The sequence below is a fragment of the Aspergillus brasiliensis genome, assembly GCF_001889945.1.
Source record: "Aspergillus brasiliensis CBS 101740 unplaced genomic scaffold ASPBRscaffold_6, whole genome shotgun sequence".
NCBI classification, from domain to species: Eukaryota; Fungi; Ascomycota; class Eurotiomycetes; order Eurotiales; family Aspergillaceae; genus Aspergillus; species Aspergillus brasiliensis.
This window is the reverse complement of record NW_027137447.1, coordinates 615,586-643,269: the sequence shown is the minus strand read 5'-3', so window position 1 is coordinate 643,269 and position 27,684 is coordinate 615,586. Positions and strand designations below refer to the sequence as shown.

Genomic DNA, 27,684 nt, shown 5'->3' with positions numbered 1-27,684 from the left:
CTCGACAACGAGGAATTCCTGGTGAACGCTACATTTAAGCACATTACGACAGTGCGTGCTGCCATCATCACCATTATCATCATTACCTGAGTAGTGTGGACATATGTGTCAATGTAGGCTTTTGACATAGTTGGGTGACTAAGCAGTCTACACAGAACCATATGATAGGCACAGAAAGTCATTGAACGTGAAATTACTGGTATTTTAACAGTCCCTCCCTCAACATATACTGCATCCTTTCAGTGCTAACTCTGGTAAAATGATAGGAAAAGGAAAATAACGCTTATCTAATTCTCAAGGGCAGAGTTTCGGTAGAGGTGGCACACATAATACCCATTCTCTGGAACACCCACACTGTGTCAGTACGACTGTCTGGACATGGTCGAGCTTTTCATGAACAAAATACGTAGTCACCATATGGAAAGTGGCTGTCTTAGGCCGCAATGGAACAGAGAGTTGTTCCAACCTTATGACTCTCAGGTCTAGGGTGCACGGGCTCTGGGAAAGAGCCTGCTTTGCGTTAAAAGTCCCTCTGGAGGTGAGGGTGGAATTTGTCTGGTTGTCGCTGGAATCGGTCTACTCTAATAGACTATCCTTGAAGTTACCTCTTGCGAGGTGCTGTCCGCTTGATCACGGCACTCGTAATACCAGACTCTGGGATTGCATGACTATGCAGCCTATTTGCAGTGGTGACTTCCTGACGTTTACTACAGAAGACCCAGACGGAGTGCCTGTTCCCTCGATCGATTTTGCTTGGAATGCAATGGGCACTCCGGGGCGTTGGCTTTGAGTGGTGCCGGGGAAGCCGGCGAAGTCTCTGACTCAGATAATGATGGATCAAGAAGACATCATAGGGCAGGAAGAGGAGGAAGAGAAAACACAAGGCTTTATACAGATTGGAGCAAGTGATACGGCGCCCAAGGTGACTGGCGGGGCTAGGGAAACCCTCCTATCAAGGAATATTCAACAGAAGGTGCATGAAGAAACATCGGAGCAAGGACTCGTACTCCGACCGCGAACGAGCGTGGAATAATTTATGGAACGGTTTATGCAACGGTTTTTGGAACAGTTTTTGGAACAGTTTTTTTAAAATTTTATGGAACAGTTTATGGGGCAGTTTATCGAACAGTTTATGGAATACAATATAGAACAGGTTAAGAAAGCACTTCGCTAATTAGTTGCTTCATTACATTCCGGTACCCAACGAACTCCATGGTCCCCTTGCCTAGTAACTAGTCTGCTCGTCTGCAACACATCTTTTGAAGTAAAAATATCTTTCCTACATAGTCAGCACCCCATTAGATATCCGTATTCTGCTTACAATATCTACAAATGGGTCAAATCTGGAACGCTTGGAATCCTGATGGGCTTTCCTTGACGTCCAAGCGCAACCAAGACCGAGGGTACCGTATGCGGATCAATTTTGCTTTACGGACACCCGCTCTTTCTTTCTTTCTAACTTTTTTTCTTTTCTTTTTCAACCTTTTCAGGGAGTCTCCCTTGACTCGCGAAGACGTATAGAGGATCTCAGAACCTCCTAGCAGTCGCAAACAGCTTATATACATCAATTTGCTCACAATACCCCGCAGAATGCTGAAAAGGCACAGGTGCGTGCGTTGCACCGATCATGACCTCCTCGAGCTTCATAGAATCGCAGACAATTGGAATGGTAGAGTAGGTGCCAGCCTCAACATTGAGCAGAGAAAGCGAATCAATTTTACAACAGACCAGCTATATGTACTGGGCTCCTTCAGGCCCTTCCTCGTGATATGATCCCAAAACTGACTCTATTAAGTATGGCTCGCATTATCGAAGCAGTTGCAGAGTACTGCAATATATATGCAATCAGCCACTGGGCCTGCAGGGCTAGGGTATGTACATGGCCATGTTAGGTTGGCAGACTAGTATCATCATCCAACCATCTGACGATAGCTTAACTAATTCCCCAATCTCGAATAAGCTTGTGACTGGCGACGGACCAAGGGAGTAGGGTAGCTTGGACTGTAAGCATTTCGTTCAAGCTCATAAAGCTCATACGCCTGGGTTTGGCTCAGACTTTGCGACTGAGCTCTTCCGGGACCGGACGCGGATGGGAGGTCAGACGGTGCTGGGTGTGAGACTTCATCCTGTGACTCCTGTACCTCCCCTGAAGGCAAAACCGAGACCCTTTGCCCAGTCGTTGCCGCCGAAGCCATAGCTTGAGCCCTGACGGCAGTTGTACACCGATACCGTGTGGCATAGACAACGGCTACCATCCCGACTATCCACCAGGCAAACAGAATCGGTTGGGCACGGTAGGATTGCCTGGCGCAGCCCCCACTCCAGACTTCTGCCAGCAATGAGTATACCTCGTGTGCGGGTAGGGCGTATCCCCAACGATAGAATCCGGGGCTCATCTCGAATGGTGCGATGGAACTAGCGACGTTCGTAATCGCCCAGGTGAGCACGAAAAACGGCATGAATTGCATGGGGATATACGCGGTTGCGGTGTCCAGGATAAGGAAGTTAATCTGCATGTAGAGCCAGAAGACCATCCATGTCAGCGCGAATTGATTGCCGTTAACACCCCAGTTCTCTCTGTAGGCCCAGATGTAGCCTGCTGTGCAGAGCGAGCCAAGCAGTGTATAGGCAGCAGATAGGCCTGCACGAATCATACCATTGAAAAAGTACCCTAGCTGGGTGTAAAGCTGAAATTGGGAGGAGACACCGTTCAAGGCCATCAAGAAGAAGAATTGCTGGATAATAGGCAATACCATCGTGACAGTGTTGTACAGCACTCGGGTACCCTGCACCGTAGGCTGGATGTTGTTTGCCATCGCCTCGATGGGATCAGCAAAAACCTGGAGGATAGCTGGGTTGGTGAGTGTGGCAAACTGCGCGACAGCTGTCCCGTTGATCTTGTAATACGCCGAGCGGGCGTAAGACACGAGCATCTGCAGATTGGACAGTAATTCGGCGTCTGACTCGGCGGGATATCTGGCCTCGTTCCATACGTATGAGAGGGCGTCGGTGCTCTGATAATCGGCCGCTGCAGTCTCATCATTGAGGGCGCTGGAGAGGCGTGTGGAGGCATCTGCGTTCGAGTAGATGGCAGCCCAGTAGGATCCTCTGCACACGGCTTCTTGAATATCTTTAGCGGTGGGGTAATCGGTAGTGGCTCGCTGATCGAGTGTGGGAAAGGAATCGCCTTTGAGGGCTTGGTATGCAGCGTTCAACGACCGGCCTACGACGCCGCCGTCGTAGTCGACCAGAAGTATATTAAAATTATGCGCCCGGTCGGTCGACTGGAACTGTGTTCCGTACAGATAACAGAAATTGCCGAGGAACAACAGCTGCAGTAAAACAAAGCTGCCAGTGACCGCGACGAGGAATGGTTTCCGAATAGCCTTCCAATGGGACGGTGGGGAATGAGACGGAGGGGCCATGGCTGGCAAGGGGTCAGCTGGTGCTTCCATGCGTTAGTTGCCTCCTCCTGAACGTGAACATCGTAGGCGATTGCACTCACCTGTGAGAAGCTATTTGCGTGTTGGGTAATAGTAGTAGTGCCAGGTGGAAGATAATGGGAATAGACCGAGCCAGGACATTTAAGTGCATCGTCACGAGGAGCCATTTTAAAACACGAGCGTCTGAGCTTGTCCCAACGGAAAGCCATTCAATAGCCCAAGGCTCCGCTGCTTGGGAATCTCATAATAGTTGATAAATCATGGAACTTGTGGACACCATGCCCAAAGAGGCAAAGGAAAGGTCCCTGAAAGTTACTTGTGGAGTGGTGGGCTATTTAAATAGCTATCCCTGGGTCTAGTCTCGGGAATTGTGCGAAAAGGTTAGCATCCGCTGTGTCAGCATCATCAAGGCAGCCACTCATTTGTTGATAGACTACAGGTACTGTAGAACCTGGTATGGAAAGAGCGATAGTCATTGGCATCACCTAAACACCTAAAGTCCATGGGATCACATTAATGTGAGATCTTTCAATGCCTCATAATGTAACCTTCCCATAGGTCTGAGACACAGAACATTATTCGGCACTGTACACCAAGCCTCCTCAGCCTCGGCCTCCTACTCAAATTCTTTTCAAGCCCTGTCTCGGTTCTGAGGCCAAAATAAGACGTTGATAAAGTGAGAAGTGGATTCACGCAAGGCATATACCACAAATAGCATGCCCAGGAGAGAATATCCCAATCGTCGGGGTTTCTATCGTACACTGAAAAGGAGTCCCCCGGGCTATCTGAGATCTCGTACGAATGTGTTCTTTGACAGAGAGAATTTCACTGATGTACTGTTCCACTTCCGCTATATCGTTAGCTACCAGGCGAAGAACCTTACGATGATATCTTAGCCCTGGAAACGAGATTCAAGGTGTTTCTATTGGCCGACCCTTCCTGGTCCAGGATCAACGATATCGAAGATCTCTTCCGCAATACCACCTACTCTGCTATTGACGTCGAATATATCCGCAATGCATCACCCGCATTGACGGGCCTTTGTGTCAATAAGCAGCATAATCATAAAGACAGTGCTTTCCCTTGTGAACTCCCGGGTTTTGGACCCTGTATCTCGTGATTTAGACCTCCCTCGGGATGTGGTCCACGTCGTCGCATCGTAGATCATCACTTGGCATTCGGAAATTCAAGGCTACAATAAAAGCCGGTTCCGCTGAGTAATGGTACAATTCATAACTATTATGTAGTTATTCAACCGCGGCAAGTGGGTCACAAATTAGTGCGTCGGTGTCAGGCCAGAGCCGAAATAAAAACAGTTCAATAACTTCCAGAAGAAATCCAGGTACTTCTCTTCCTGAACCCGCCGCGTGTGAGATCAATTGCTTTGGTGGAACGTCTATACTCGTATTGGCAATGGTTAACAACATATTATAGGCAGCAGAAGATATAATATTTTATCAGAAGAAATCTGGCAAGGAGAAGAAGATCAAGAAAGTCTTTAGAGTAATATCTAGTTGTAGAGATACATAAGGAGCTATTCCGGTCAAATTGGGTATTAAACAGCTGCGGCTGTAGAGCATATATGTCTTGAAGCCCAAAAAACTGTGGCCACAGGAGTTTCTCATGGAGAACAATGACCCTTCCAACAGAGAACCTGAGGACCTGCGTATATGGAATCCTAACTTGAAAGGCCTTATAAATGTGCTGCTACTGATTTAAGTACACCAGCGCGTGCTTTATCTTGGCCTCGCTCGAGACTTCTAAGCCCATCAATTACCTCATACTCCAAGGGCTGAATCTTCCCGCTCTTCAACCAGCTAGAAATCCTTTCCCATAACCATGCACCCAACTGGCTACCTAGTTGATCGAATGCGCCAGACATTGGTTTTCTAAGAATAGGACTGGAGAAGACAGGCTTCACTCTGATATATTTTGGTTGCTATCACCCCGTTGCCGTCTTATTGGACTTGTCCATACATGGATGGTTGCGGATTGTAAATTCCCAACTTGGAGATCTCCAAATGGAGCTGGAAGGTGGCATGCTGCGAATGAGCAACCTACTGTTGATACAAATAGTATTTTACTGCATCTGCAACTGCAAAGGTCTGTTCGAATCAAACATAGCTTGGCCAATGGGCATCAGTACTCGATCCTTCAGAGTTACTCGGGAAGTGGTCTGCGATGTTATTGGGCCCCAAAAGACCTGGGAGCCTGTGGGAGGCCGTCACTGACTACTCCCCCGCAATGAGTGGAAATTAGAGCTGCATTAGACTCCACACGAAACGGCCGCTGGGTACGACTAGTAGCGGAGCCAAACTAGATAAGTAGCGCATGTTTTGCTTCCTGTGTTAAGGGAAACGAACCCCTCGTATACTATATCTTCTCATATAATCGTCTCTTTCGTGTGATCCAGCTTTCTCCTCCATGGCTTCTGAAAACAGCCTCAAAGTCGCCATTATTGGCGGTGGCTTGGCTGGCACATTAGCAGCACGAGTGCTGCGCGAGCAGCATGAAGTGACCATCTATGAGCGGGACAGCTGTCTTCTAGAGGTGGGTGCTGCAATCAACATTGGGCCTAATGGTGTTAAAATACTAGACTCTCTTGGATTTGACCGGGATCGGGTAGGCTCCATCCCCGTGGGTCAGACATTGACGTGGAACAAAGAGGGCGTACTGACACATGAGGCGGACTTGAATTGCCGGGAAGAATATGGAGCAGACTGGTTGTTCAATCATCGAGCAGACCTGAGGGAAGAGTTCTTTCGGTTAGCCGCTGCGCCTTCGGCGGAATTGAAGGTGCAGGGATCACCGGCTGCTGTGCGATATGGAACAAAGGTGATAGACGTTGATGTGGATGATGGATCTTTGACTCTTAACAATGGGGAGGTAGTCAAAGCAGATCTGATTGTTGGTGAGCTGGTCCCTATCCGTTGGTATATATGTGGACCAAAGTATTAAGGATTAACTGTCAAATGTAGCGGCAGATGGAATCAAATCGCTGGTCCGTGGTGCGGTTGTTCAAGATGCGGACGACTCTGCTCGCCCCTCGGGATTTTCGGCTTTTAGATTCACTATCCACCGCACGAAACTCGAGAAAATGGGGTACAATGAATGCCTTGCGGCCCTGGACGCTGAGCGGCCTGCCTGCCTCCGTGTGGTATTTGCATTTGACGCCTCAAAACGCTCCGTCGTGTCCTATCCATGCCGTAGCTTCCAACTCTTGAACTTTGTCTGCATCGTCCCAGACTCGATGCTCAAGGAGCCGACCACCGAGTCGTGGTCGGCGGCAGGAGATCGAGACGAGCTGGTCACCCTCTTTGCCGATTTTCCGTCATGGGTGTTGCAGAATCTCGAGTACGTTACTCTTTACTCGCAGGCTGATCTTCTACATCCTTTACCCTACGCTCTTGTTACTAATCCGTTCTGTATTCTGTAGACTTGCGGACAATATCAAGCTTTGGCAACTTCGTGATCAGGATCCCCTTCCAACCTATGTCCGGGGCCGCACTGTGCTGATTGGCGACGCTGCACATGCAATGACGCCTCACCAGGGACAAGGAGGTACCCAGGCTGTTGAGGACGCCGAAGGCTTCCGACTGTTTCTTGGATCCGATGTGAAGCCGGAGTACGTGCCTGAGATCCTCCGAGACTTTGACAGGGTCAGACGGCCGCGTGCTTCTCAGATCCAGCTCAATACAAGAATGGCAGCAGAGAAACGCTCGGCGGAGGAAGTTTACAGCTTTGCCAGATATAACTGGACCTACCCGGGTGTCAAGGAGGGACTGCGCCGTCTGAACGCCGGGGAGGAACTCATTCAGTTCAAGTGATTAGGACCAAACAATACTAAGCAATCTATCGGATTTGAATAGATGCCAATCAATTTCGCCACACACACTTTCCTGTGCTTAGACCATCGCGATTAATACAAGACTATAGAGCTAATTATAATACTTGGACACAATACCCTTAATATCCTCCTCTGACAATTCCTTCACTCCAAGCAAGTCATTCGATAACTTCTCAGACGGAAACAGACTGCCGTAACCGTCACCAAAAATTGCTCGGCGTAGGAAGTTGTAGACAAAGACTCCTGGGTTCGGGTTTGGCTTGGAAAGTTCGGCAAATGCTTCCTTCTCCAGGTCACTAGTGCTGACCGACTTAGTCGCCGGTTGCTTGCCCGACAGCTTCAGCAGCTGCTGTTGTGACACTTCGGCTTCGCGAATGTAGACGGTGCGGTTCTTGGTTGCGTCGAGGTTCTTGATAATACCGCTGACTCCTTTACCAACCCCGGACAGCGTAGTCGCGCTGAATTTCCTGTCACCACCATCGTACAACACGGTCTCCGGGCCCGTCAGATCGAGCAAGAAGTTCACCATCAAGCCCCAATCAAGGAACGGTCCATTGACTAGAAGCGTGTAGCTGAACTTCCCGCCTGACTCTGCCGATTTGGTGCGAAGGTACTCCTGGACTGCGACTTTGTCCGCGTATACGGGCAGCTTCGCGGCGTGGGGGTTGGTCGTGTCCGAGCCGAATTCGGAGGGAATAAAGCGTTGGACGCCCGCGGCGATAGCGGCGTCGATCAACCGTAAGTGGATATCTCTGGGGATCGCTCCAAGTGTGTTCACCACCACGTCTTGGCCCTCCAAGGCCTTTGTCAAAGAGTCCAGAGAGCTGTAGTCGACTTCCGCCACTTGCGCACCCTCGAATGTGCTGCTTCTGTCCTTGCTTGACCTGGTCAGGACCGTGACATCAAAGCCAGCGGCAAGAAGCTCCTTGAGCACAGCTGGTCCGAGGTTACCAGTCGCCTAGTCCATGTTAGTCAAATGACAAGTCTTACGTTGATGAAGAGGAATAGGGGACATACTCCGGCGATGGCTACTTTGGGCGACATCTTCGGTGTATAGAGAACGGGTTAAGATAAAGTGAATTAATTTATTGGAGTTCGATGAAGAAGGATTTTTCTGTACTCTGGGATCAAGAGATTGAAGTTCCATATTTATAGAAGTGGTCAATAGTTCTTCGACCTTCGATTATTCAAGATCGTGCCACTGACATTATACTAAAGACGGGTTAAGCAAAGCCGGGAAACTCTATTTCTCTGACTATGACTCCATAATCTGCTGAATAGCTGAAGTAATCATATAAATTGATCGAGTGACTTATTAAACTCATCAGGAATAACTTGGGACCAGTTTCATATCAAATCACGCCATCCATTAGGAAGCCGGAGATAAAGCAAGACCGGAAACTCAATTTGGTGTGCATAACGTGATTAACATGACCAGCTTGCTGCATAGCTGATATAATCACGCATGAGTTAGAATCTGGTTCACAAAATCCTTGGCATGCAAAGCAAGTTGAATTGAGAAGCTTATTAATCGATTTGTGAAACGCGGATCAGTTCCGCCCTGCTTTGTCATAAATCGACAACGGATTCCTAAACACTTCAGGAACAGCTCCTGATCATTGTGAATTATCACCACTTATAGTCTTCTACTTTCCATGGCTTCTCACTGTCTGGTAGTAAAATCTGCCAATAGACACTAGGAGTGAGTGGCTGCTTACACTAATAGCCTGGAAACTGTAAACACCTCAACCTACGACCTAAATGATCATTGTAGACTAATAATGAGATGGACCGTCTGGCAGTTACTCAAACAAACATGTCTGAAGCTAGAGGAAATGCACCATCAGCACTTTCTGTAAAGTACAAATTTTCGTCTCTTATTGTCCCTTTTCTCTTGCTCCAAAGCTTCTTACCAGTACTCATTCCTTTGGTAGTTACAACACACAAGATGTATGCCACAAGTTCTACGAATTAGCACGTTCAGGTCGATACGGCGAACTCCAACAGCTATCGTCGACGATTCATAACAGCTTCAACTATTTCAACCATGGATTTGAGCTTCAGGATATCTTACCGAGCGCAAAGAAGAATATATGCCTGCCAAGCCCCACGGAGGTTCAAAATCTACTCGAGGACTATCTTCGCTGTTTCCATCCTTTGTTCCCTCTGTTTCACGAAGACAGGTTGAGGAATACTTTCGAGAAGGCATCTCATCCGGGATTATGTCTTGATTCCGGTTCTCAGGCATGCATATACATGGTGCTGGCCATATCATACAAACTACAGCAGTGGGGCACACCTGATGTGGACCTTATTATAAATAAATCATGGTTTTACTTCCAAGCTGCCATGAGGCTGTTGCCCAACATTGCAATCACACAACCGAGACTGAGTAACATCCAGGCCTTGGCTCTCATGGTACATTTTATTGATCAATGCTATTTACTGCTGCTAACATAGCGAACAGTCGATCTTTCTTCGTGGGTCTATACATTTCAATAATGCTTATAACATCCTGGGAGCAGCTATCAGCCATGCAAATTGTCTTCATATATACGGAGAAAAGACCAGTGACATTTCAGAGAGACGAGCAGTCTATGAGACCCTATTTAGCTTAGACAAGGAGTATGCCACTCGCAATGTCTATTCACGCCCAAAGTGTCTGACAAGGACTTGCTCGCAGATTCTCGCTCCAACTAGGCTCGCCACCCTTGATGAAGGTTGATAATCCTACAGTAGCACAGCTACTTGACGATCAAACAATATATGAGAGAAATGCATCCCGCAAGCTTTTCTCCCTCGCACAGATTCAAGAGCGTATATATCAAACTCTCTACTCGCCAAATGTACAGCAGAATAACCCAGAACATGTACTGCGGTCATCGATGAACCTGGATAGGGAATTGGAGTCATGGGCAGAAGAGTATCTTACACCCTGTGAATGCTGCAGATCGAATACGTGCCAACCATGTTGGTCGTGTCTCTTAATTCAACTAATGTACAACAACTCCGTCGTCCTGGTTCACCGTCTGGAAGTCATCCACTGTCCTTACACGGGACTGTTGTCCCGAATTGAGCCATCTTCTGGATTACATCGTCTTCTTGAATTGTCAGCCCGGAAGCGAGATGAAGCGGCTGCTTCGTCCATCCGTTTAGTGCAGCGTTTACCTCGCGCTGACAGGGCTCCTTATTGGTATGTAAAAATCTATTTAGCTCCCGAGAGTTTCTTCAAGTATTTCTTCTCCGATTTATATTAACAATAGCGAAATATCAGGCTAATCCCCTCCTACATCGTCGAAAGTGTCCTTGTTCTTCTCACGTCCATCACCTTCGACTCGGACAATATCTACACCCAACAACATATCGAGGCCATCAATTCCGCAGTGGCAGTTGTACAATCCGCTCACACCCAATTCGGCGGCGAATTCGCACAGATGCTTCAGATCGTTTCTGGAGCAGCGGAAGTTGCCAAACGAATATCGACGGAGCGAAATCGTAGCATGGTTGCAAGGAGAGTAACGCAGGTAGCACTTGACGGCGCGATGAGTGAGCTTCGTCGCTATTCGGGGTCGAGATCCCGGAAACGCAGACCTGCTCAACTCAATAGACACCGGAATCATCTGGATCATGACTTCTTGGATGATAAATCACGTTATCCCCTGCCGGTAGCTTCCATGTCAGAAGAAGAGCTGAGTGGTGGATCGCAGGACCTCGGGTTAGATTTCATGTTTTCCGAGGAAATATCGCCTGCAGATGCGGTGTTGGACTTGGATGACTTTGTCGGTATACTCTAGTGGAATAGTCTTATTGAAAGCGAAATGTTCTCAATGATAGATACTCTTCCCTTGACACATTTCTCTGCAAATAGCCATCACCGAACCTCTTAGACAGGGATTAGCAGGATTCCACATTTTTTTGTTGTTAGAGACTGACATCGAACTACAAACTTAATACTGCCTGTCCAGCTACATACACCTACTAAGCCTGCTTATATATCCCTGATATTACTTGAGACTTGGATTATATCAGTTCAGCCCGTAATCAGCGATGTATTGGGGCTTTCTCTCACTGAACCTATCTTATTCACAATGGATTTTTTCTCAGGAAACCTTTATCAGGGAAGTATATTCCGCCACATTCCAATCTGTAAGCAAGAATACTTAGATGAAAGGAGGTTATGTGTGAATTGAGTTCCTATAGAAGTTCCCTATTGCATGAAGCCTAAAACCATTCTTAAATAACATCAGATCTAACCCTGCTAATCAGATAAAATACACCAATATGCACTCCTTCGGTCACTTTTGTCTTCTCAACACGACACCCCCGCTGGAACCCAAGTCTGTAAGAAAGCTTTCATACAAGCAGCAGCCGTGGCGGCAGCATAGGGTTGCCAGGCCTTGGTCTTATGCACGTCCGCATAGTCGCTCACGCCCTTGATAATCACATGTGGTAAGTTGTCAGAGACACCTGCGCCCTCCATCTCAAAGGCAATGATCCCCTCTTCTGTTGCGATAGTGTCGCGACGCGTACCACTTCTCATCAGTGTATCGCCGGATGCAATGGTACCAAAGTGGACACAAGGTTCGGGACGGGTTTGCTGCAGTCGCCGACGCGAGACAGCGATGTTGGACTCCGGCTTATATAACACATCTTGTTCAGTGCCGGGATACTGATAGCTTTCCTTGAACTGAGGGTCACTTTGAAGAAAGCGAAGATGGGTGTCCATAGCATGAAGGAGTGCCGCACGACCGCGGCGGCTTTTCAATTTAGCCAGGTGCGCACGTATCTCAGGACTGGGTCTGCCCAGCGAGTCGAGAAGCGTGTTCCTGCGGACAAACCGGTCCGGATACTGTCGTCCGAAGTCGTACTGGATGATGCCATCACCGATAATCACATCGCCCATTATAATCTCCTGGTCGGTATTCATGAACGGGAGAGCCCCACAGATGCCTACTATGAGGGCAAGCTTCAGATTTGGGAAGCTCACTCGGCAGTGAGCGGCGACTGCCGCGGCGCTTGCTTTTCCCATGCTCGGCATGTGTACGAGCACGACGTTGTGTCGGCCAATTGCACCGCATGAATATGCATTAGGATCACAGGGATGTTTGCTGTATGCGGGACCCTTGTCATCCCAGTAATGGTCAAAGAGGGCATGTACTGCATCTTGCTCAACTGTCAGGGCACAGATTATAGCAATTTCAAAGTTCCTTCGTGAGGCGGGACGCGGGGGCACACTTCCAGGGACGTATGACACGTTGCTTGTTGTAGCAGCTTGGGGACCGAGCTCGAAATGATCTGAACTTTCATGATTTGGACATCGGTGCACTTCTGCAACCAGCGATGCGAGCTGGGCTCTGGGGACCGACACTGTATCGTAGTCTCGAATAGCACGAAGATGAGGACCCGGGGCGAATCGAAGATTTCCAAGACCCCCAATCGCCGAAGATTCTGCTTGGAGCAAACCATCATGCTGAACAGCATCACATTGGTATCGTATGGGATACTCTGTGGGGCTCTCCTGCCATCTATGAAGAAATATGTAAGCAACCATCGTCATTTATACAGATTGTTTTCACTCTTGGGCCTTCAAAGTGACGTACTGCTGGTTTCTTCTGGCATGTTCATGGGTGATATGAGGAAGGACATGATTCCAACTTCTAATGACTGGGCGATGAACATCATGATCGTCAATATTCTGCCCGTGGATTGGTTGTCTTGCTAGTTGAATAGACGGGGCCAGCGGAGAGAATCGGCCAGTGTGCCATGGGCCAGCATTTGAGATGTGGTGCCGCATGCCAGTCGGCGTGTCATAGGCACCCCTTGTCGGAAAAGGGACATCCAAGACGGGGTTTTCCCTGACATTTGCTGTGTTCCATGGCGATGCAACATAGTCCTGTATCGGCTGCGCCGAGATTGATCTCGGCATTGCACCTCCGCTCCGGCCTCTAGGAAGGTTCGAGGGCGTGTGAATGAATGGCTGTTCTTGGCGCTCGAGTAGATGGACCGGAGGGTATCCGTGGTGAAAGGCGTGATAACCGTCACATCCAAAGTTGGCTGAGGACCATGACATGGCTGAGAGAGCTAGCACAGAAATAAGGTATGTCTCACTGTGACAGAGGCAAAGCAATAGATACAGTAGGCACAGATGGAAAGGCTGTCTGTTCTTCAGCCAGAAGTACACATGGCATGGGAAATGAGATCTATTATATGTTTTCAAGACCTAGTGAATCAAATTCTGTTCGAACACGGATGGGCTCGACGTATCTAGAACGTTTGAGGGCTTGGGATTATTATCAAAGTGATCAGAACTTGGGAATGGACAAATAGAAAGCTGAGTTGACGACTCCATTGCCCCCCAGTCTCGGTGACTGGATCATCTCCTAAACCACTGGCGTATGCATAGTTCCAGCACATCTAACTGCGACGAGACTTTGCACCCAGTGGGTACTAGTTGCTGCTGATCTTCAGGGCGCCAGCCTTGGCCTCTATGAGAACTAGGAAACCAGCCAATTAGATCTTAGTAAGTAGTATGATGGATGAGGGCTTGGAAAGCAGCCAATGAGACCTATCGAAGAACGCTAAAAGGATGAGTGAGAACTTCGGAAACAGCCAATAAGAGCTCACACAGGATGCATGAGAACTTGTGAACTGGCCAATGAGACCTATCGAAGAGCTCTCGAAAGGATGAGTGAGAACTTGGATAGCAGCCAATGAGACTACGAGCATCCTGCGCCACACCTGCAGGCATAGCCCAAGCCCAAATATCGGTCAGATTCGAAGTTGCCTGACGCGCGAAAAGGACGACGAGGCTATGAATTTTCCAATAAACGCCCTGAAAATAAAAAGTTGGGGCCTTGGACTTTGGCATATAAGGACTGCATACCCCCTCCTCCAGGCCCTTATCATTATCCTTCCCACAACCCAGTGAAACTGTCAATCAACATGGCCAGCCAGCAATGGGACCTATACAGAAGCGAGATCGAACGACTATATCTTTACGAGAACCGAAGCCTAGAAGATGTGATGAGCTATATGGAAACCCAGCACTCGTGGAGAAAAAGGTAAGCACGACCTACTAGGCTTTCCAACATCGCAGCTGACCAGAAATACAGCAAGGCGTCATACACTAGACAACTCAAGAAGTGGGGTTTTAGAAAACACTCCGAATCTAGAGACGATGAATGGATTTCGAAACGAGTGGCCAAACGGAAGCGAGACGGCAAGGAGAGTGAGGTCTTCATAGACGGACTTCAGCTTCATCCTAACAAGATCGCCAAAGCGAAATACGGAAAGGGCTTCGTGTCGACCGTAGCGCAGTATGGTAAGTTGAAGCTCTGATCTCATCTAAACATGAAAGTGACCAATTGTTAGCCCCCTCGCCAAAAACCCCCGAGGGTTATCTCGTAACAACTCCGCAAACAACCGGGATGTGCCTCTCGTGGAACCGCTCACTGCCCTGGTTGCGATTCGAGAAATTTCTTGATCCCCCAACAGAGCGAGGTAAGATGCGTTCGACACAGACACGAACTTGAATATTAATTGACAATCTTTCCAGCACCTTATTCGCCTTCCTCTTCTCTCTTCGTGGACTCGTCGCGCCCAGCCAACGTCATCAAAGGTGCCAGTTTTGAGTTAATGCAACGCTTGAGCTCAATCGTACCCTGGACAAACGTTAAGCATCTTGGAAATACCTACAGTGGTTCACGTGCATCAGCAGCTCTGAGTATTCTCATGCCAGAAATGGAGCAAGGCCAACTTGATAGATTGGCAACAAACCTGAGTACCTTGAAATCAGGGTTCAGAGATCATTTGAGTGTCGTATTATACCTCATTTCAAATAATTTGTCGTTCCAAGATTCAGGCATGTTCTTCGAAGAACAGAAGGAGCGTGATGCCAGGTTAATCCTCGGACTGCTGAAGGATAGTGGCTGGGGTGATCTGGATCATCTCAGGACTTTGCTCTCGACCCGTGAGCCCACCGCTGAAGCCATCGCAGAAAAGGTATTTGAAAGTGCACTCTGGATAAGGGACATTGAAATTGTTGAGAAGATGCTTCGGTCCGGCATGAACCCGGATGGGTTGATAGAGGCAATGACAGAAGAAGAGGAGGATATCTGCTTCTTGACTCCTTTACAATTTGCTGCTGAGCACGAGTGCCCTCGCCTTATTGATCTTTTGATCAAGTACGGTGCCGATGTGGAACATGGCTTTGGTGATGAGCGTGGTAAAACTGCTCTGTATTTTGCCATATCAAGCGCAAAGTGGGGGGCCGTTCGGGCACTCCTTCTGCAAGGCGCAAAGGTGACACGAGATTGTGCCCAAACCGCTATGGAATTTTTTGGTCTAGGCCCACTGGAACTCAGTTTAGTTGAGGAGATATTGAACATCTACCTTGACAAGCATGTGGCAGCTGGGCGCGATGATCCAGATCTTCTTGTTCCGGCGGTGGAAAAAGGGGACGTGTGGATTGTTGAGCTTTTTCTTGCCAGAGGTGCAAAGCTAAATGGATATCTTCCGACATCGTACTCCTTGAACGGTAAACATGACCGGTGGCGGCTTTGTCTGCTGGGTTGTGCAGTCCAAGGGCGTGATCTTAGTATTGTCCGACTTTTGACTGGTGTTACTGTTTGTGCAAACGGACTTCCTTCCTCGCCGCCGTATCTGTCTCCACTGACCATAGCGGCCTGGTACGGCCGAATTGAAAAGGTTCAAGTTCTACTTGATTCAGGCGCCGATGTCCGAGCTGCTGACGATGGAAAATATACCCTGCTCGAGCATGCCGCCCAGCAGAGCAACTTTGCTCTTTGCGAATTGTTGATCAAGCATGGAGCCAAGGTCGATAGAGAGCCATGTGATGTGCAGAAGTCGCCATCGGCTCTCATGATAGCAATTCAGGAAGATAACACGCGCATTGTCGATGTTTTGATCAACTCAAATGCACGAATGAATGACCGCTTCGAAGTGGCTCCAGGTAGCGTCCTTGCAGCCGCTCTCGAAGTTGGGAATGATACGGTGATCGACAAGCTGGTGCGCGCCGGTGCTAGATACGTTGGAGTCGGAATGACGAAAATCGGAAATTTGCAGACTGCCGTCCTCATGCAAGAAAAAGGACTTTTAGCAGACGTCCTCTCTTCATCCGGCCCTCAGATTCTTGCAGCTGCTATAATGGCTGAACATGAAGGCTTAGCGCACTTCTTGCTCCAGAACGACGCCCATAAGGAGCTCGAGCCCCGACATACCGTCACCACCTCATCTAAGGCAAACCCGCTGGAGGCAGCCACCATAAAGAATAACATGGGATTAATACAAGCTCTGCTGGAGCGTGGTGCCGAAGTGACAGACGATGCTCTCACATATGCGATACAGAGGCATATTGGTCTTCTACCAGTTCTACTTAGGAGCTTTTCGGGAAGGGCCCCAACAGCAGTGGCAGCTGCGTTGATGGAATTTTCAATGGCTGCGTTAGAACTACTTCGAGAGACAAACGTGGACTTTACCGGAGCACCTCGGTCACTCGCAATTCGATTGACGTCCGACGACGACTGTCATCGGATAAAACATTGGGGGGATGACGTCAAATCAGTACTTGAAATTGCAGCAAGTCGAAAGGCTGGAGACACTCATTTCACATGTCTTCTCGAGTGGGCCTCCGCGGCTGGAATAACGTGGCATCCAAAAAGCGTGTCCCGTGCCCTAACCATGGTGATACTATCAAAGAACCAGAATAACCTGGCAGAGTTGATGCAACTCGACGTTGATTTTAGCGGCGATATCTGGCTTGAATCAGAGCAATGTAGATATAATCCTCTTCAAGCTGCTGTCAAGGCACAATTGGTGTGGGTCGTTCGTGAGATGTTGATGAAAGGAGCTGATGTCAATTACTTGGGACGCGGTTCCTTCAGACGTACACCGTTACAGCTCGCTGTTGAAGATGGAAATATGGAAATATTCAATATTCTCCTGCAACACGGGGCCGATGTCAATGGCCCCGCTGCCGCGAAAGGTGGTGCGACCGCTTTACAAATCGCGGCTATGCACGGATTCATCGGCATTGCTCAGAGACTGCTTGACCTCGGGGCAGATGCCAATGGAAAGCCAGCAGAGAGATATGGGCGCACAGCTTTGATGGGCGCTGCCGAACACGGGCGGATAGACATGTTACATCTGCTGCTTGATCGGGGAGCACTCATTGTGGGTCGGCATCAGAAATATTATCATGAAGCCGTGAAGCTTGCGGAGAATCATGGTCATTATGCTGCAGCGAGACTCTTGGTTTCTTTTAAGGACTCGCTGGTAACAAACGGGACATATTTTGAGGATGAGAATGAAGATGAGGATGACTTTGAATAATCATCTGTCGTTGCAAGGGTAAGTGACCATTCCGCTGCAGTTAGACCTTTGGAGACTCACAAAAAGCAAGTATCTAAAGGGATCACGATATGGCAACTAAATATCAATCTTCGCGCGAACAGGACCTGAGCAATGATGCACAGAACTGGGGGTCCTTTCTTACATTCAAGCAATTATCCGCGTATGAATATTACTCCATCAACTCCTGCGCTGTTCACATTTTGCGAAGTTAGGAACCAATGGTTTTCGCCTTCAGAACTTTCAGCATCTGCCAATCTACATAGTTACAACAAATGAAAACCGACCTTTACGATGGAAGATCCTGACAGGATACCCTTCCTTCCAATTGATCTGTTGTAGATATGGCGGGCCTTGGTAACGGCTCTGCACGCCTGCTACTCCTAAAGGGACGATATTCGAAGCATCGTATTCCTCATATCTATCTTCTGAGTAATCAACAACTTTCAGTAATTCTTGTAATAATCTTTGTGAGGTAATAAGTCCTTGACCGATACAGACTATTCTATTTTCCTTGCGTTATCATAATTATACCTCTCATGGGCCCGTCTGCAATGCCATATCAACTTCGAAATGATATCTCTTCCTTCCATACACGCCTTGAACACAGAAGAAGAGACATGAAGAAAGGAGACAAGAGGGAGAAGTTGGAGAGATTGTGTCGTTTCCATGGTGCTCTCAGTGTTATGGTCAACCGCGCCCCCCCTCACTGATAAAACACCTCACGACAGCATAATGATCTTCACTACAGATTGCTATACCATCCGATTGCCCCAGGCCCTACATCTGCTATGATGTTGCTCTCCCTTTTCGCCTCCCCGCGGAATGAGGCACATAGGGAACGCCGCTGGCTACATCACCTTCCCCATGCTAATTCCATCCTCCTCTTGCCATCTCCGAAAAGCCGAGCACATTCGAGAAGAAAAGGCCACACCAGACTCATTTCTTCGACATTTGAGTCAGCGGAAACGAACTACCCGCCGGCATTGTACGCTACATCCCTGGCAGGTGTCGTTGGCCCAGTACCCCCAAACGATACCCGCATCAGGGTTCCAAAGGGTTCCAACAAGTATCTGCCCATCTTAGCTATAGCTTTATCTGAAAGTCGTGGTCTTGACCTTTGGTCACGCTTGATTCAGCTACGTAGGGATGTGTCATGCATTATAATTAGGGAAAGGGACTGGGTTTATCGAGGATTCAACGGAGCAAGTGGCAGCATCCGCAAACTGTGTCAGGTTTACTGAATTTTTCTAGATATTTCGATATGGGGACTCCCCCCACAATAGACGGCAGCAGGTAACTGTATAAGCCAAAGCCATAGGTTTCATTGTGAGTTATTAGCTGTTCATTATAGTCCTCCCACTAGTAGCAATCAGTACATACGACCACAGGGTGTGGAAAATAGGGCTTCCCCGTCCGCTCAGCTGCACTCAAGCCACACGCCGGGAGATTAGTAGTTGGGCGGGTGACTATTAGTGAATCCCTTCTATTATATATCAATGTCACTCTCCATCACTTAAGGCAACCTTTCATCTGCGCTCACCGCTATCCTCAGGAGTTCCATGATCTTACCGCCTTCGGAGTTCAGGCCTATATACCCCACTATCTTCGGAGTTGAGACGCGTCATGATATAAATACATTAGCGGCCAGTGCCCCGTCTCATATTCTTGGTCTATCGGGTAGACACTACGAGAGATACTTATCTCAGGTCTACTTTGCAAGATGCCTCAAGCCTACACGAACGATCACTCTTCGTCAGTCCTACAGACACACTCCTGGCGGAATGCCGAGAATTCCGCAGCCTATCTTCTCCCTTATCTGCAGTCGAACATGAGCATCCTTGACGTTGGCTGCGGTCCAGGCACTATTACCATCGACCTGGCACGGAAAGTTCCCCTCGGGCACGTTGTGGGTGTGGAGTATGTGCCCGATCCACTAGATGGTGCACGATCGCTTGCCACCTCTGAAGGAGTGACCAATGTCAGCTTCCAAGTTGGCGACATACACGACCTACCGTTTGCCGAGAATAAATTTGATGCTGTTCATGTACACCAGGTTTTGCAGCATATTGCAGATCCAGTACAGGCATTTAAGGAGATGCGGCGTGTGGTGAAGCAGGGGGGAATTGTGGCAGTACAGGAGTCTATTGTTTCAACCATATACCCAGATTCGGAAGGCCTAATGGCCTGGCGGGATCTTCAGGTCCGCATTCGGCAAGCGAAAGGCAACTATACAAAAGCGGGGAGCCGGCTTCACGTTTGGGCGAAAGAGGCTGGTTTTCCTTTAGAGAATTTGAAGAAGAGCACCGGATCGTGGTGTTTCAGCAGTCCCGATGAACGGAGATATTGGGGCGGCGCAATGGAGGCCAGAGCCCGCTCGTCTGGTCTCGCAGTGACCGCAATTCAGGAAGGATTTGCTAGTCAAATGGATTTGGAGCGGATGGCAACGGCGTGGAGAGCCTGGTTGGAGGATGAGGATGGATGGCTCGGATTTTTACATGGACAGATTCTTTGCTGGAAGTGATGTCCGTTCCTATCTCGCGAACCTTCGTGCCTTGCCTTCGGGAATCCCCGAGTCTTAGGAGTTCACGCCCATCATAGCATCTTGAAAGTAACTATGAAGATGTAAAAGAATCCTTGCGAAAAGTAGTCACAGTGAATTAAACGGATAGATTGTTCAAAACACACGTAAGGAAGATTTTAGTAGTACTGGTGGTGGTGGGTCAAGTAGACCAATATCAATTATTCTGGGTCATTGTGATATGTTCTCAATGACCCAAAGATTCAATCTGTATACCGGTATGCTGAGAATGACCCCTTGCGCTCTCTTCTTTCGCACCAACAGTTCTGATACACCATTCAAGGAAGGAATCCAACCCTTGGCTAGGCTCACATTCAAAGTAACCTCAGTTAGCAGAGGATTCCTCAATCGGATTAAGGTCCGGGGGCGAGTATGGTGGCAGATACACTATTTTCGCATCTGTGCAATCTTCTCAGAATGATGAAATGGTGTATTATCTCTTATAATAATAGACTTCGGTTCTGACAATCCTCCGCAGTATTGAAGCTCAGTGATGAAGTCCTTAAATACTACTACATCAATCAAACCATGGAAAACACGGAAAAAGATTATACGATCCTGAATATACATAGGCAGGATCTGGTATATCTAGTTATAATAGAACTAGAAACTCTTATATAGAAGCCTTACCAAGCAGTAACGACCCTATTCATCTAAAACCTGCGCGTTTTATCACACCCAGATTCGTCGATGTATACTAGGTAATACGAATAAAAGTCTGATATATTATAGAAATATACTTTTTCAAGTCAGGAGAATCTGATTTCGAAAATAGTAGTATCTCCGAACAATCGTGCTTCCGAATGCAAAAACTGATTGTCCTCCTGAGCATGGCACACGTTTACGTATGATGGCTAGCCGTTCACAGACCATTGCAGGTTTGGAATAAATCTGAACCGATATTAAAGGATGTGACACTGTTGTTGCAATAGGGTATAACCCAGTTTACTAAACCTCATCTAGGCAATACAATAAAAATGATACACGTATCTTTTTATAGTTTATAGTGTTCTAAAAGAAAGCAGTTAGCACCCAGACTTTCTCTCTATATTGGAAGTATATATATTTCATGTATATCAGGGATCTATATAATTAAGAACTCTAAACTGCCTTGTGTATACCAACACCTCGGAGGCTAATCTAGAAAATTCCGCAGAATATTGGGGAGCTCAGTGAGCCTTTATTGACCAAGAACTACCAAATGATAGCAGATGTATACTTATATTCCTTATTCCACTCATGCCTGAGGTTCTTAGTCCCAGGAGTCAGCTAGGCTTTTTATAAGAGTAATGCCTACCCTATTCTAGGTCCCTGGCATGACGTATTCCCGCTGGTGCTGGAGTCGGGAGGTCATCGATAACGTTCCCATTCCCTCATAAGTGTTATAAGATAGCGATTCCATGTTCTATACGACTAATTTCTTAAGAGTTAGTCTATCTTGTAAGGGTAGGCTATCTTTGTCAGTCCTCTAGAGATCTACGGTATTTCGTGGTTGATTCCTTACCTAGTCGACAGATTTTCTACCCTGACAAGTAGATCTTATTACACGACCTGAAGATGACTGAATGGACTGATAAAGCAGTAATAGCCAATCTAGGGTGCTGGGTGACCACCGACATACACCTTCTGTTGTATGTTAGTTTTTTTTTTTTTTTTTTTAGCTAAGATGTGTCTGCCTTGGTCCTACTTCTCTTCATAGAAGCCTGAGGCATACAATATAATATCACTGCCGAGCCATACTCCCACAGCAGAGCAAGAGGCAAAGCAACAACAAGCAAGAATCCTCATCCCTCATATCCCTGTATCGCTCGCCCAGAGACGCTTATAAGATATAGGATCCCGAATCCGACATTGGTCCTGCCATGCTATATCCGGCCAATTCAGTTCTCCCAGAATTCTTATTACATACACATCCCGCTCCTCACCATGAGCCGGAGATGTACGACTCCGGCAAAACATCGCATTGCAGACTACACATGTAGTATTCTTCTGAGATGGATGAAACGCCCAAGAAAGTAAATCCTGGTGAGGACATCCGAAATATGGTGTTATGGAAGCCGGAGGGGGCCAGGAATACAAGGCAATCTTATAGTCCGTTTCCACCACGAGAACACACGTGTCATTCTGATAGCCAAGATACAGTTGAACTCTCAGTTTTATCCGGGCATGTGGGTGGTCGTGTACCGTACAGTAGTGCACCAGTACCCGTTCGCAATTCTTGGCAATCTTTGGCGGGAAGCCTGGATGCCCACGCCATAGAAGCTCGAATCGTGGATCCGCATTAGATATTCCCATGATCCAAATGCGGACCAAATAGCGCTTGTCTCGAGGTGTGAGACTAATACAGGGACAGAGGTCGACGATCCCGGCTTGTGGGTGGCAGATATCATGATCTCCCATCTGGGTCCGTGGGTGAAGCTTAAGGCATGCCTTGCAGAAAGCCCACTCCTTGTCTTGGAGTTGGCGTAGGAAGATGTTACGAGGCACGTCAGCTTGGTCGAGACTGATAGTAGGATCGCGGTTAGCGAGTAACCGGGGGAATCGGAGTCGGGGATCTTGGAATATTGGCTTGTAGGTGTGGTAGAGTTTATGGCAAGTTAAGATCAGACAAGCCTGCGATGGTAGAGGTAAAAGGTTCAAGATTTTTTCGAGAAGGTGAGGAGGAAGTCGAAGTATTGGTAATCTTGGATTTCGAAAAACCCTGGTGAAGAACCAAGTGCCGGGATAATCCATAGCAGTTAATAGGCTATCGATGAGCGGATGCATAATGGAGTATATAGTGAATGAATGGGCTGTCAACGATGAGTATAGCAAACTCAGATACGTAGAATAGGAGTGAATCAGTGAGAGGGTAAGCGTCAGTCCGGATGGTTCGCCCGTCAAGCTGCTATATTGCATCACAGTGACCTCTGTTGGAGACAACTCCATGAACTTCCCTCACTTTAACCTTCCTCACATGAGGCTATCTACGCATTCTCTCACAATTCTCAAAAGATCTCTTGAAAGGACAGTGGAGACTTTCCTGCCCCTTCGGCATGTCAGAGATTTACCGTTGTCATCCCAAACAATCACATTCTTTTCAACTACCTTTTAGATCTGAGAGTTATAGGAGCTTTTCGTCTCATTGATCTAGCAGCCGGCTGCTGCTAATGATGGTGAAACCAATAGTCCATCGAGTGTGTCCTGTTCAACTCATCTTCGTGCAGTGAGAAAATGCTGGATATTAAACGATATGCGTAGCCACTCATTGAATAGGTACCTCTATATTGCCTGGATCCTGCACCCAGACTTCTGCCCAACGGGGACTGGTCAGCGCACTGCGGAATCCACCAACCATGCTATTGCCGGCCGAACTCGGTCATCAGAGATGGCGACACACGGCCATACATGACAAATCATTTAGTGGGAAGATCGACAGTTTCTAGTCTATGTGTGCATCTAGCACAGCGTTAGTGGTAGATTTTTGACGAAACTGGTCTGGGTGAAAGACAGCATAAGCAAATGTGGCGATACTCCGGTCAGCCGAGACGAGCGTGAGTCTTCTGACAGAACACTCAGCATCTGATCAGTGAAGAGAAGAGAGATAGTTCAACAACAGAAAAAGCAAAAGCAGTACAGTGGTTCTGCATATAAGAAACCCTACCTGCCCTCTCCCTAATAGTCATACATTGTACTCTATACTCCGTACGCACAGACAAACCCATCCCATCCCAAAGCATATCAACCCACCATGACTGATAGCGTAACCGACATAACGAACGCCATAAACACGGCCCTATCCAAGCTGTCCCCTGCAGACAATATCCCCGATACTGCTCGATACCAACTCCTAGACGCGATCGAGAGACTCCGCAGGGCTGTTGAACCCCCGCTTGTGACACTTCAGAAGATCTGCTTTGCAGTAAGTTTCCACTACCCTCATCTCGGATTCTTTTTCCGCATCAATAGCCTTGGATCATTCAACATTCAACACCCCGACAAACTAACCCATCACAGCACCATAAGCTCGTTGCTATCCGCATCGGCATGAGCATGGGCATCTTCGATGCCTTCATTGCAGCGAACGGTGCTGAAATGACAGCCACTGAGGTGGATGGAAAGACCAAGGGTGACAAAGGCATCCTCGGTGAGCCCCCCCTCACCCAACCCAAATCACCCTCAGCCTGTGTTAACCTGACATTCATAGTGCGCATCATGCGGGTACTCTGCACCAAGCACATCTTCAAAGAAACAGGGGTAGAAAAATACCAACCCCAACCTCTAGCCGCGATGTTCGCCTCCAGCAGTCCGTACAGTAAAATGATCACGCATTAGTATGCCTCCCTAGTAGTACTTACTAGTCACACACCATCTTCAAATACACCAACTAAACAAAACAAATACAGCTACCCCAGCCTACGCGCATCCGCCTACCTGGACGGATACCTCCACGCCAGAAATTACCATACCCCGCAAGACGCATACGACACGCCCTTCCAGCTCGCCCACGCCACCAAGGGACACTACTTCGACTGGCTACGCGAAAACCCAGAGGACGAGAACGCCTTCCACGTATACATGGAGAGCGGTAATCGATCTGTCGAAGGCGAGCAATGGTACGAATTCTATCCTTGGAAAGAGCGCCTCCAGAAAACAACCAATGCGGACCGCGTTCTCCTGGTCGACATTGGGGGTGGAAAGGGCCATGATATTTGTCGTTTCAAGCAGAGGAATCCGGACGTGGTGGGCAGACTAGTTATACAGGACTTGCCTAGTATTATCGAGGGAATTCAGACCCCCCTGGTCGATGGTGTTGAAGCTATCGCTTATAATATGTTTGAGGCGCAGCCTATAAAAGTTGCCAAGGCATATTATATGCGGACAGTGTTGCATGATTGGCCTGATAAGCAGGCGTTGGAAGTTCTTGGTCGTGTGAGGGAGGCTATGGCTGATGATTCGGTTTTGCTAGTTAATGAGAACGTCTCTCCTGAGGAACGGGCGTCGGAATTCATGGCCTCGATGGATATTATTATGATGGTGTTGTTTAGCTCGCTTGAACGGAGCGAGAAGCAGTGGATTGAGCTTTTGGAGAAGGCGAGGTTTAGGGTGGTCAAGGTGTGGCGGTCGGGGGGTACTCAGGGAGTGGGTTCTAATGCTTTGTTTGAGGCGGTTGTTGCTTGATGAAGCTGTAACTATACTGAGTTATGGGGTATTAACTATCTCTGATTAGATTAGATTAACTCTGCAACATGTGCGACGTATGCACTTACGCATACACGCCTCATGACAAGTCACATTGTGCTTCTCCGAATGCATATAATTCTCCGACATTATACTTTCTACCCTCAGAAATAATGAAGAGATCTTTCTATAGATGAATAGCTATCATAGTCCTACTACCACTACAGAAGAGCAATTCCACATCCTCTGTCAATTATATACTCCGCCCCCACCCAAACCAACCCATAACCTCTGATCCATATCATCTTATTGGTTGAACCCTCAGCCTATATTCTAAATAAGCAAACAGTCATCTAATCTTACTACACGTGTTCATCTAATAAGCAGAACAAACAACCCCTAAACTAAGCATCGGATCCGATCCTCCCCTCCGAGCGCGAGAGCGCGAGACGGAGGAGCGGTCATTCATGAACGTCCGAGCCGCGCCGAGATCAGCCCAACCCATTCCATGCCAGCCCTATTTATTATCTAGTTTACTCAAGATAGGAGAATTTCTAACCTACCTAGATGGTATAAAACAAATTTTTATTTCTCCGCTCTTTTGCATCTATAATATTGATCCCACCCAGCGCCCAAATCCAACAAGCGGAATCGACGATGTCTCCTTCCCATGGCGCAGCAGCAATAAACACTCCCCCAGGTGAAGATATATTCGAGAAAGATGATCGAAACTCTCAAAATACTCTACGAGACTCAGAAGTAGCCCCCGATACGGAAAAGCAAGCACATACTGAGCCTGCGGCGCAATCGCCGTGGGGAACGGCGGGTCCTCCGCCTGATGGGGGACTTGCGGCGTGGTTGGTTGTGTTGGGGGCGTGGTGTGCGTATTTTTGTACTTTTGGGTGGATTAATAGTATGTTCATCTCTATTACTCCTTCTCGGTCTGTTTTGAGGAGGGAAAGATGGGGAATTGGCTTGTTGGATATATGCTAATGAAGACAGGTATTGGAACTTTTCAGACTTATTATGAGACGACGCTGCTCAAGGGCTACTCGACGAGTACGATCGCGTGGATTCCTTCGTTGGAGGTCTTTTTCATGTTTTTCATGGTTGGTTCTTTGTTCCTAATGCTATATGTAAAGTTTGGGGCTGATCTTATTAGGGCCCCATTGTCGGTACTCTAAGTGATAGACTCGGTGCTCGCGTGGTCATCATCGCAGGCTCCATTCTCCATGTCTTTGGTCTCATGATGACCTCTATTTCTACAGAGTATTACCAGGTCTTGCTCTCGCAGGGTGTCTGTAGTGCTATGGGGCTGTGTGCGATCTTTCAGCCATCGATGAGCTCCATTCCCAGCTGGTTTAACAAGAAACGCGGCGCGGCGTATGGGGTTATCGCCTCCGGGTCAAGTGCCGGAGGTGTGATTTTTCCTATCATGGTGGACCGGCTCATCACTCGTGTTGGCTTCGGGTGGGCGATGCGCATCGCTGCCTTTTTGATCCTGGGGTTGCTGGTCATCACTTGCCTGACTGTGCGGGCGAGAATCCCGCCCTTGAAGCAACGGATGGATAAGGAGGCGTTGATGCGACCGTACAAGGAACTGAAGATGGTGTTCTTGGTTTCTGGGTTCGTCCTGTTGACCTTCGGGGTGTTCATCCCGATCAACTACATGGAGACGTCGGCCATAGCGGACGGGATGAGTACGAATCTGGCGCAATATCTGGTTCCGATATTGAATGCTGGAAGGTGAGTGATCCGAGTATGCTCTGAGAAGAATATGTATGCTAATGGAGATAGTCTCTTCGGCCGAATGGGGGCTGGCGCATTCTCCGATAAAGTCGGGCCCTACAACATCTTTGTCGTGGTCTGTTCATTGACGGGCATCTTGGTCCTAGCGCTCTGGATTCCTGCAACTAATAACCCCGGCAACATCGTCTTCGCGGTCCTTTTTGGTGTCAGTTCTGGCGCGTACTTCTCTTTGTCCGCTGCCCTGGTGGCAAAGATCGCTCCCCTCCGGGAAATGGGCTACTGGACTGGTGTCCTCTTCCTATTCGCCTCGATTGGTGCCCTGACGACCAACCCTATCGCGGGCGCGATTCTGCAGCGCGATGACGGGTCATACACGGGCATGAAGATCTATTCGGGTATCTTCTTGTTGGCAGGCACCATGTGTGTCCTAATGACGCGCATTCGTCAAACAGGCATGGTGCTTAAGGCGAAGTTCTGATTTTCCCTCTTGGCGATTCTGACATTCTCTGCTCATGCGATTTGGTTTCTTTTATGAA

General features: G+C 48.1%; 10 protein-coding genes across 10 annotated transcripts; 6 read left to right on the top strand and 4 right to left on the bottom strand.

Annotated features, from left to right (window-relative positions):
• Nucleotides 1-1,937: 1,937 nt before the first annotated feature.
• On the bottom strand, nucleotides 1,938-3,610 carry ASPBRDRAFT_30130 (SNG1 family protein; the record flags this gene model as incomplete). The annotated part of the gene is made up of 2 exons (XM_067622737.1): nucleotides 1,938-3,290; nucleotides 3,506-3,610. 2 exons carry the CDS (start codon nucleotides 3,608-3,610, stop codon nucleotides 1,938-1,940), a joined length of 1,458 nt encoding a protein of 485 aa, XP_067478981.1.
• Nucleotides 3,611-5,867: 2,257 nt separating this feature from the next.
• On the top strand, nucleotides 5,868-7,270 carry ASPBRDRAFT_125517 (uncharacterized protein; the record flags this gene model as incomplete). Its single annotated transcript, XM_067617796.1, has 3 exons — nucleotides 5,868-6,354; nucleotides 6,422-6,797; nucleotides 6,880-7,270. 3 exons carry the CDS (start codon nucleotides 5,868-5,870, stop codon nucleotides 7,268-7,270), a joined length of 1,254 nt encoding a protein of 417 aa, XP_067478980.1.
• On the bottom strand, nucleotides 7,229-8,618 carry ASPBRDRAFT_43124 (aromatic alcohol reductase). Its single transcript, XM_067624927.1, has 2 exons — nucleotides 8,308-8,618; nucleotides 7,229-8,248 (listed from the first exon to the last, which is right to left on the bottom strand). The coding sequence occupies exons 1-2, from the start codon at nucleotides 8,332-8,334 to the stop codon at nucleotides 7,382-7,384; spliced, it is 894 nt and encodes a 297-aa protein (XP_067478979.1). The 5' UTR covers nucleotides 8,335-8,618; the 3' UTR covers nucleotides 7,229-7,381.
• A 338-nt stretch (nucleotides 8,619-8,956) lies between these two features.
• On the top strand, nucleotides 8,957-11,248 carry ASPBRDRAFT_43123 (fungal specific transcription factor domain-containing protein). The gene is made up of 5 exons (XM_067624926.1): nucleotides 8,957-9,150; nucleotides 9,225-9,708; nucleotides 9,758-9,915; nucleotides 9,974-10,483; nucleotides 10,565-11,248. The coding sequence occupies exons 1-5, from the start codon at nucleotides 9,107-9,109 to the stop codon at nucleotides 11,082-11,084; spliced, it is 1,716 nt and encodes a 571-aa protein (XP_067478978.1). The 5' UTR covers nucleotides 8,957-9,106; the 3' UTR covers nucleotides 11,085-11,248.
• Nucleotides 11,249-11,599: 351 nt separating this feature from the next.
• On the bottom strand, nucleotides 11,600-13,360 carry ASPBRDRAFT_30126 (5'-methylthioadenosine/S-adenosylhomocysteine nucleosidase family protein; the record flags this gene model as incomplete). Its single annotated transcript, XM_067622736.1, has 2 exons — nucleotides 11,600-12,815; nucleotides 12,891-13,360. The coding sequence occupies 2 exons, from the start codon at nucleotides 13,358-13,360 to the stop codon at nucleotides 11,600-11,602; spliced, it is 1,686 nt and encodes a 561-aa protein (XP_067478977.1).
• A 734-nt stretch (nucleotides 13,361-14,094) lies between these two features.
• On the top strand, nucleotides 14,095-17,696 carry ASPBRDRAFT_177385 (uncharacterized protein). The gene is made up of 4 exons (XM_067619855.1): nucleotides 14,095-14,351; nucleotides 14,403-14,611; nucleotides 14,662-14,790; nucleotides 14,846-17,696. The coding sequence occupies exons 1-4, from the start codon at nucleotides 14,233-14,235 to the stop codon at nucleotides 17,638-17,640; spliced, it is 3,252 nt and encodes a 1,083-aa protein (XP_067478976.1). The 5' UTR covers nucleotides 14,095-14,232; the 3' UTR covers nucleotides 17,641-17,696.
• Nucleotides 17,697-19,310: 1,614 nt separating this feature from the next.
• ASPBRDRAFT_43121 (class I SAM-dependent methyltransferase) lies at nucleotides 19,311-20,342 on the top strand. Its single transcript, XM_067624925.1, has one exon. The coding sequence runs from the start codon at nucleotides 19,382-19,384 to the stop codon at nucleotides 20,180-20,182; it is 801 nt and encodes a 266-aa protein (XP_067478975.1). The 5' UTR covers nucleotides 19,311-19,381; the 3' UTR covers nucleotides 20,183-20,342.
• Nucleotides 20,343-21,839: 1,497 nt separating this feature from the next.
• ASPBRDRAFT_575702 (uncharacterized protein) lies at nucleotides 21,840-22,601 on the bottom strand. Its single transcript, XM_067627763.1, has one exon. It carries the CDS (start codon nucleotides 22,532-22,534, stop codon nucleotides 22,031-22,033), a length of 504 nt encoding a protein of 167 aa, XP_067478974.1. The 5' UTR covers nucleotides 22,535-22,601; the 3' UTR covers nucleotides 21,840-22,030.
• A 1,327-nt stretch (nucleotides 22,602-23,928) lies between these two features.
• ASPBRDRAFT_43120 (uncharacterized protein) lies at nucleotides 23,929-25,475 on the top strand. Its single transcript, XM_067624924.1, has 4 exons — nucleotides 23,929-24,140; nucleotides 24,236-24,365; nucleotides 24,426-24,552; nucleotides 24,625-25,475. Exons 1-4 carry the CDS (start codon nucleotides 23,970-23,972, stop codon nucleotides 25,397-25,399), a joined length of 1,203 nt encoding a protein of 400 aa, XP_067478973.1. The 5' UTR covers nucleotides 23,929-23,969; the 3' UTR covers nucleotides 25,400-25,475.
• A 502-nt stretch (nucleotides 25,476-25,977) lies between these two features.
• Nucleotides 25,978-27,663, top strand: ASPBRDRAFT_152311 (MCT family MFS transporter). The gene is made up of 4 exons (XM_067619343.1): nucleotides 25,978-26,312; nucleotides 26,402-26,508; nucleotides 26,562-27,145; nucleotides 27,197-27,663. Exons 1-4 carry the CDS (start codon nucleotides 26,057-26,059, stop codon nucleotides 27,624-27,626), a joined length of 1,377 nt encoding a protein of 458 aa, XP_067478972.1. The 5' UTR covers nucleotides 25,978-26,056; the 3' UTR covers nucleotides 27,627-27,663.
• Nucleotides 27,664-27,684: the final 21 nt, after the last annotated feature.

Excerpts from the sequence above, each read along its gene's own strand:
- ASPBRDRAFT_43124 (XM_067624927.1), bottom strand. The coding sequence starts at position 8,334 with ATGTCGCCCAAAGTAGCCATCGCCGGA. Across the intron at positions 8,249-8,307 it reads CCAAAGTAGCCATCGCCGGA|GCGACTGGTAACCTCGGACC; the intron begins GTATGTCCCCTA and ends AACATGGACTAG.
- ASPBRDRAFT_43123 (XM_067624926.1), top strand. The coding sequence starts at position 9,107 with ATGTCTGAAGCTAGAGGAAATGCACCATCAGCACTTTCTGTAAA. Across the intron at positions 9,916-9,973 it reads CTATTTAGCTTAGACAAGGA|ATTCTCGCTCCAACTAGGCT; the intron begins GTATGCCACTCG and ends ACTTGCTCGCAG. Across the intron at positions 10,484-10,564 it reads GCTGACAGGGCTCCTTATTG|GCTAATCCCCTCCTACATCG; the intron begins GTATGTAAAAAT and ends GCGAAATATCAG.
- ASPBRDRAFT_177385 (XM_067619855.1), top strand. The coding sequence starts at position 14,233 with ATGGCCAGCCAGCAATGGGACCTATACAGAAGCGAGATCGAACGACTA. Across the intron at positions 14,612-14,661 it reads GTCGACCGTAGCGCAGTATG|CCCCCTCGCCAAAAACCCCC; the intron begins GTAAGTTGAAGC and ends ACCAATTGTTAG. Across the intron at positions 14,791-14,845 it reads TGATCCCCCAACAGAGCGAG|CACCTTATTCGCCTTCCTCT; the intron begins GTAAGATGCGTT and ends CAATCTTTCCAG.
- ASPBRDRAFT_43121 (XM_067624925.1), top strand. The coding sequence starts at position 19,382 with ATGCCTCAAGCCTACACGAACGATCACTCTTCGTCAGTCCTACAGACA.
- ASPBRDRAFT_575702 (XM_067627763.1), bottom strand. The coding sequence starts at position 22,534 with ATGGGAATATCTAATGCGGATCCACGATTCGAGCTTCTATGGCGTGGG.
- ASPBRDRAFT_43120 (XM_067624924.1), top strand. The coding sequence starts at position 23,970 with ATGACTGATAGCGTAACCGACATAACGAACGCCATAAACACGGCCCTA. Across the intron at positions 24,141-24,235 it reads TTCAGAAGATCTGCTTTGCA|CACCATAAGCTCGTTGCTAT; the intron begins GTAAGTTTCCAC and ends AACCCATCACAG. Across the intron at positions 24,553-24,624 it reads AGTAAAATGATCACGCATTA|CTACCCCAGCCTACGCGCAT; the intron begins GTATGCCTCCCT and ends AAACAAATACAG.
- ASPBRDRAFT_152311 (XM_067619343.1), top strand. The coding sequence starts at position 26,057 with ATGTCTCCTTCCCATGGCGCAGCAGCAATAAACACTCCCCCAGGTGAA. Across the intron at positions 26,509-26,561 it reads TCTTTTTCATGTTTTTCATG|GGCCCCATTGTCGGTACTCT; the intron begins GTTGGTTCTTTG and ends TGATCTTATTAG. Across the intron at positions 27,146-27,196 it reads CCGATATTGAATGCTGGAAG|TCTCTTCGGCCGAATGGGGG; the intron begins GTGAGTGATCCG and ends TAATGGAGATAG.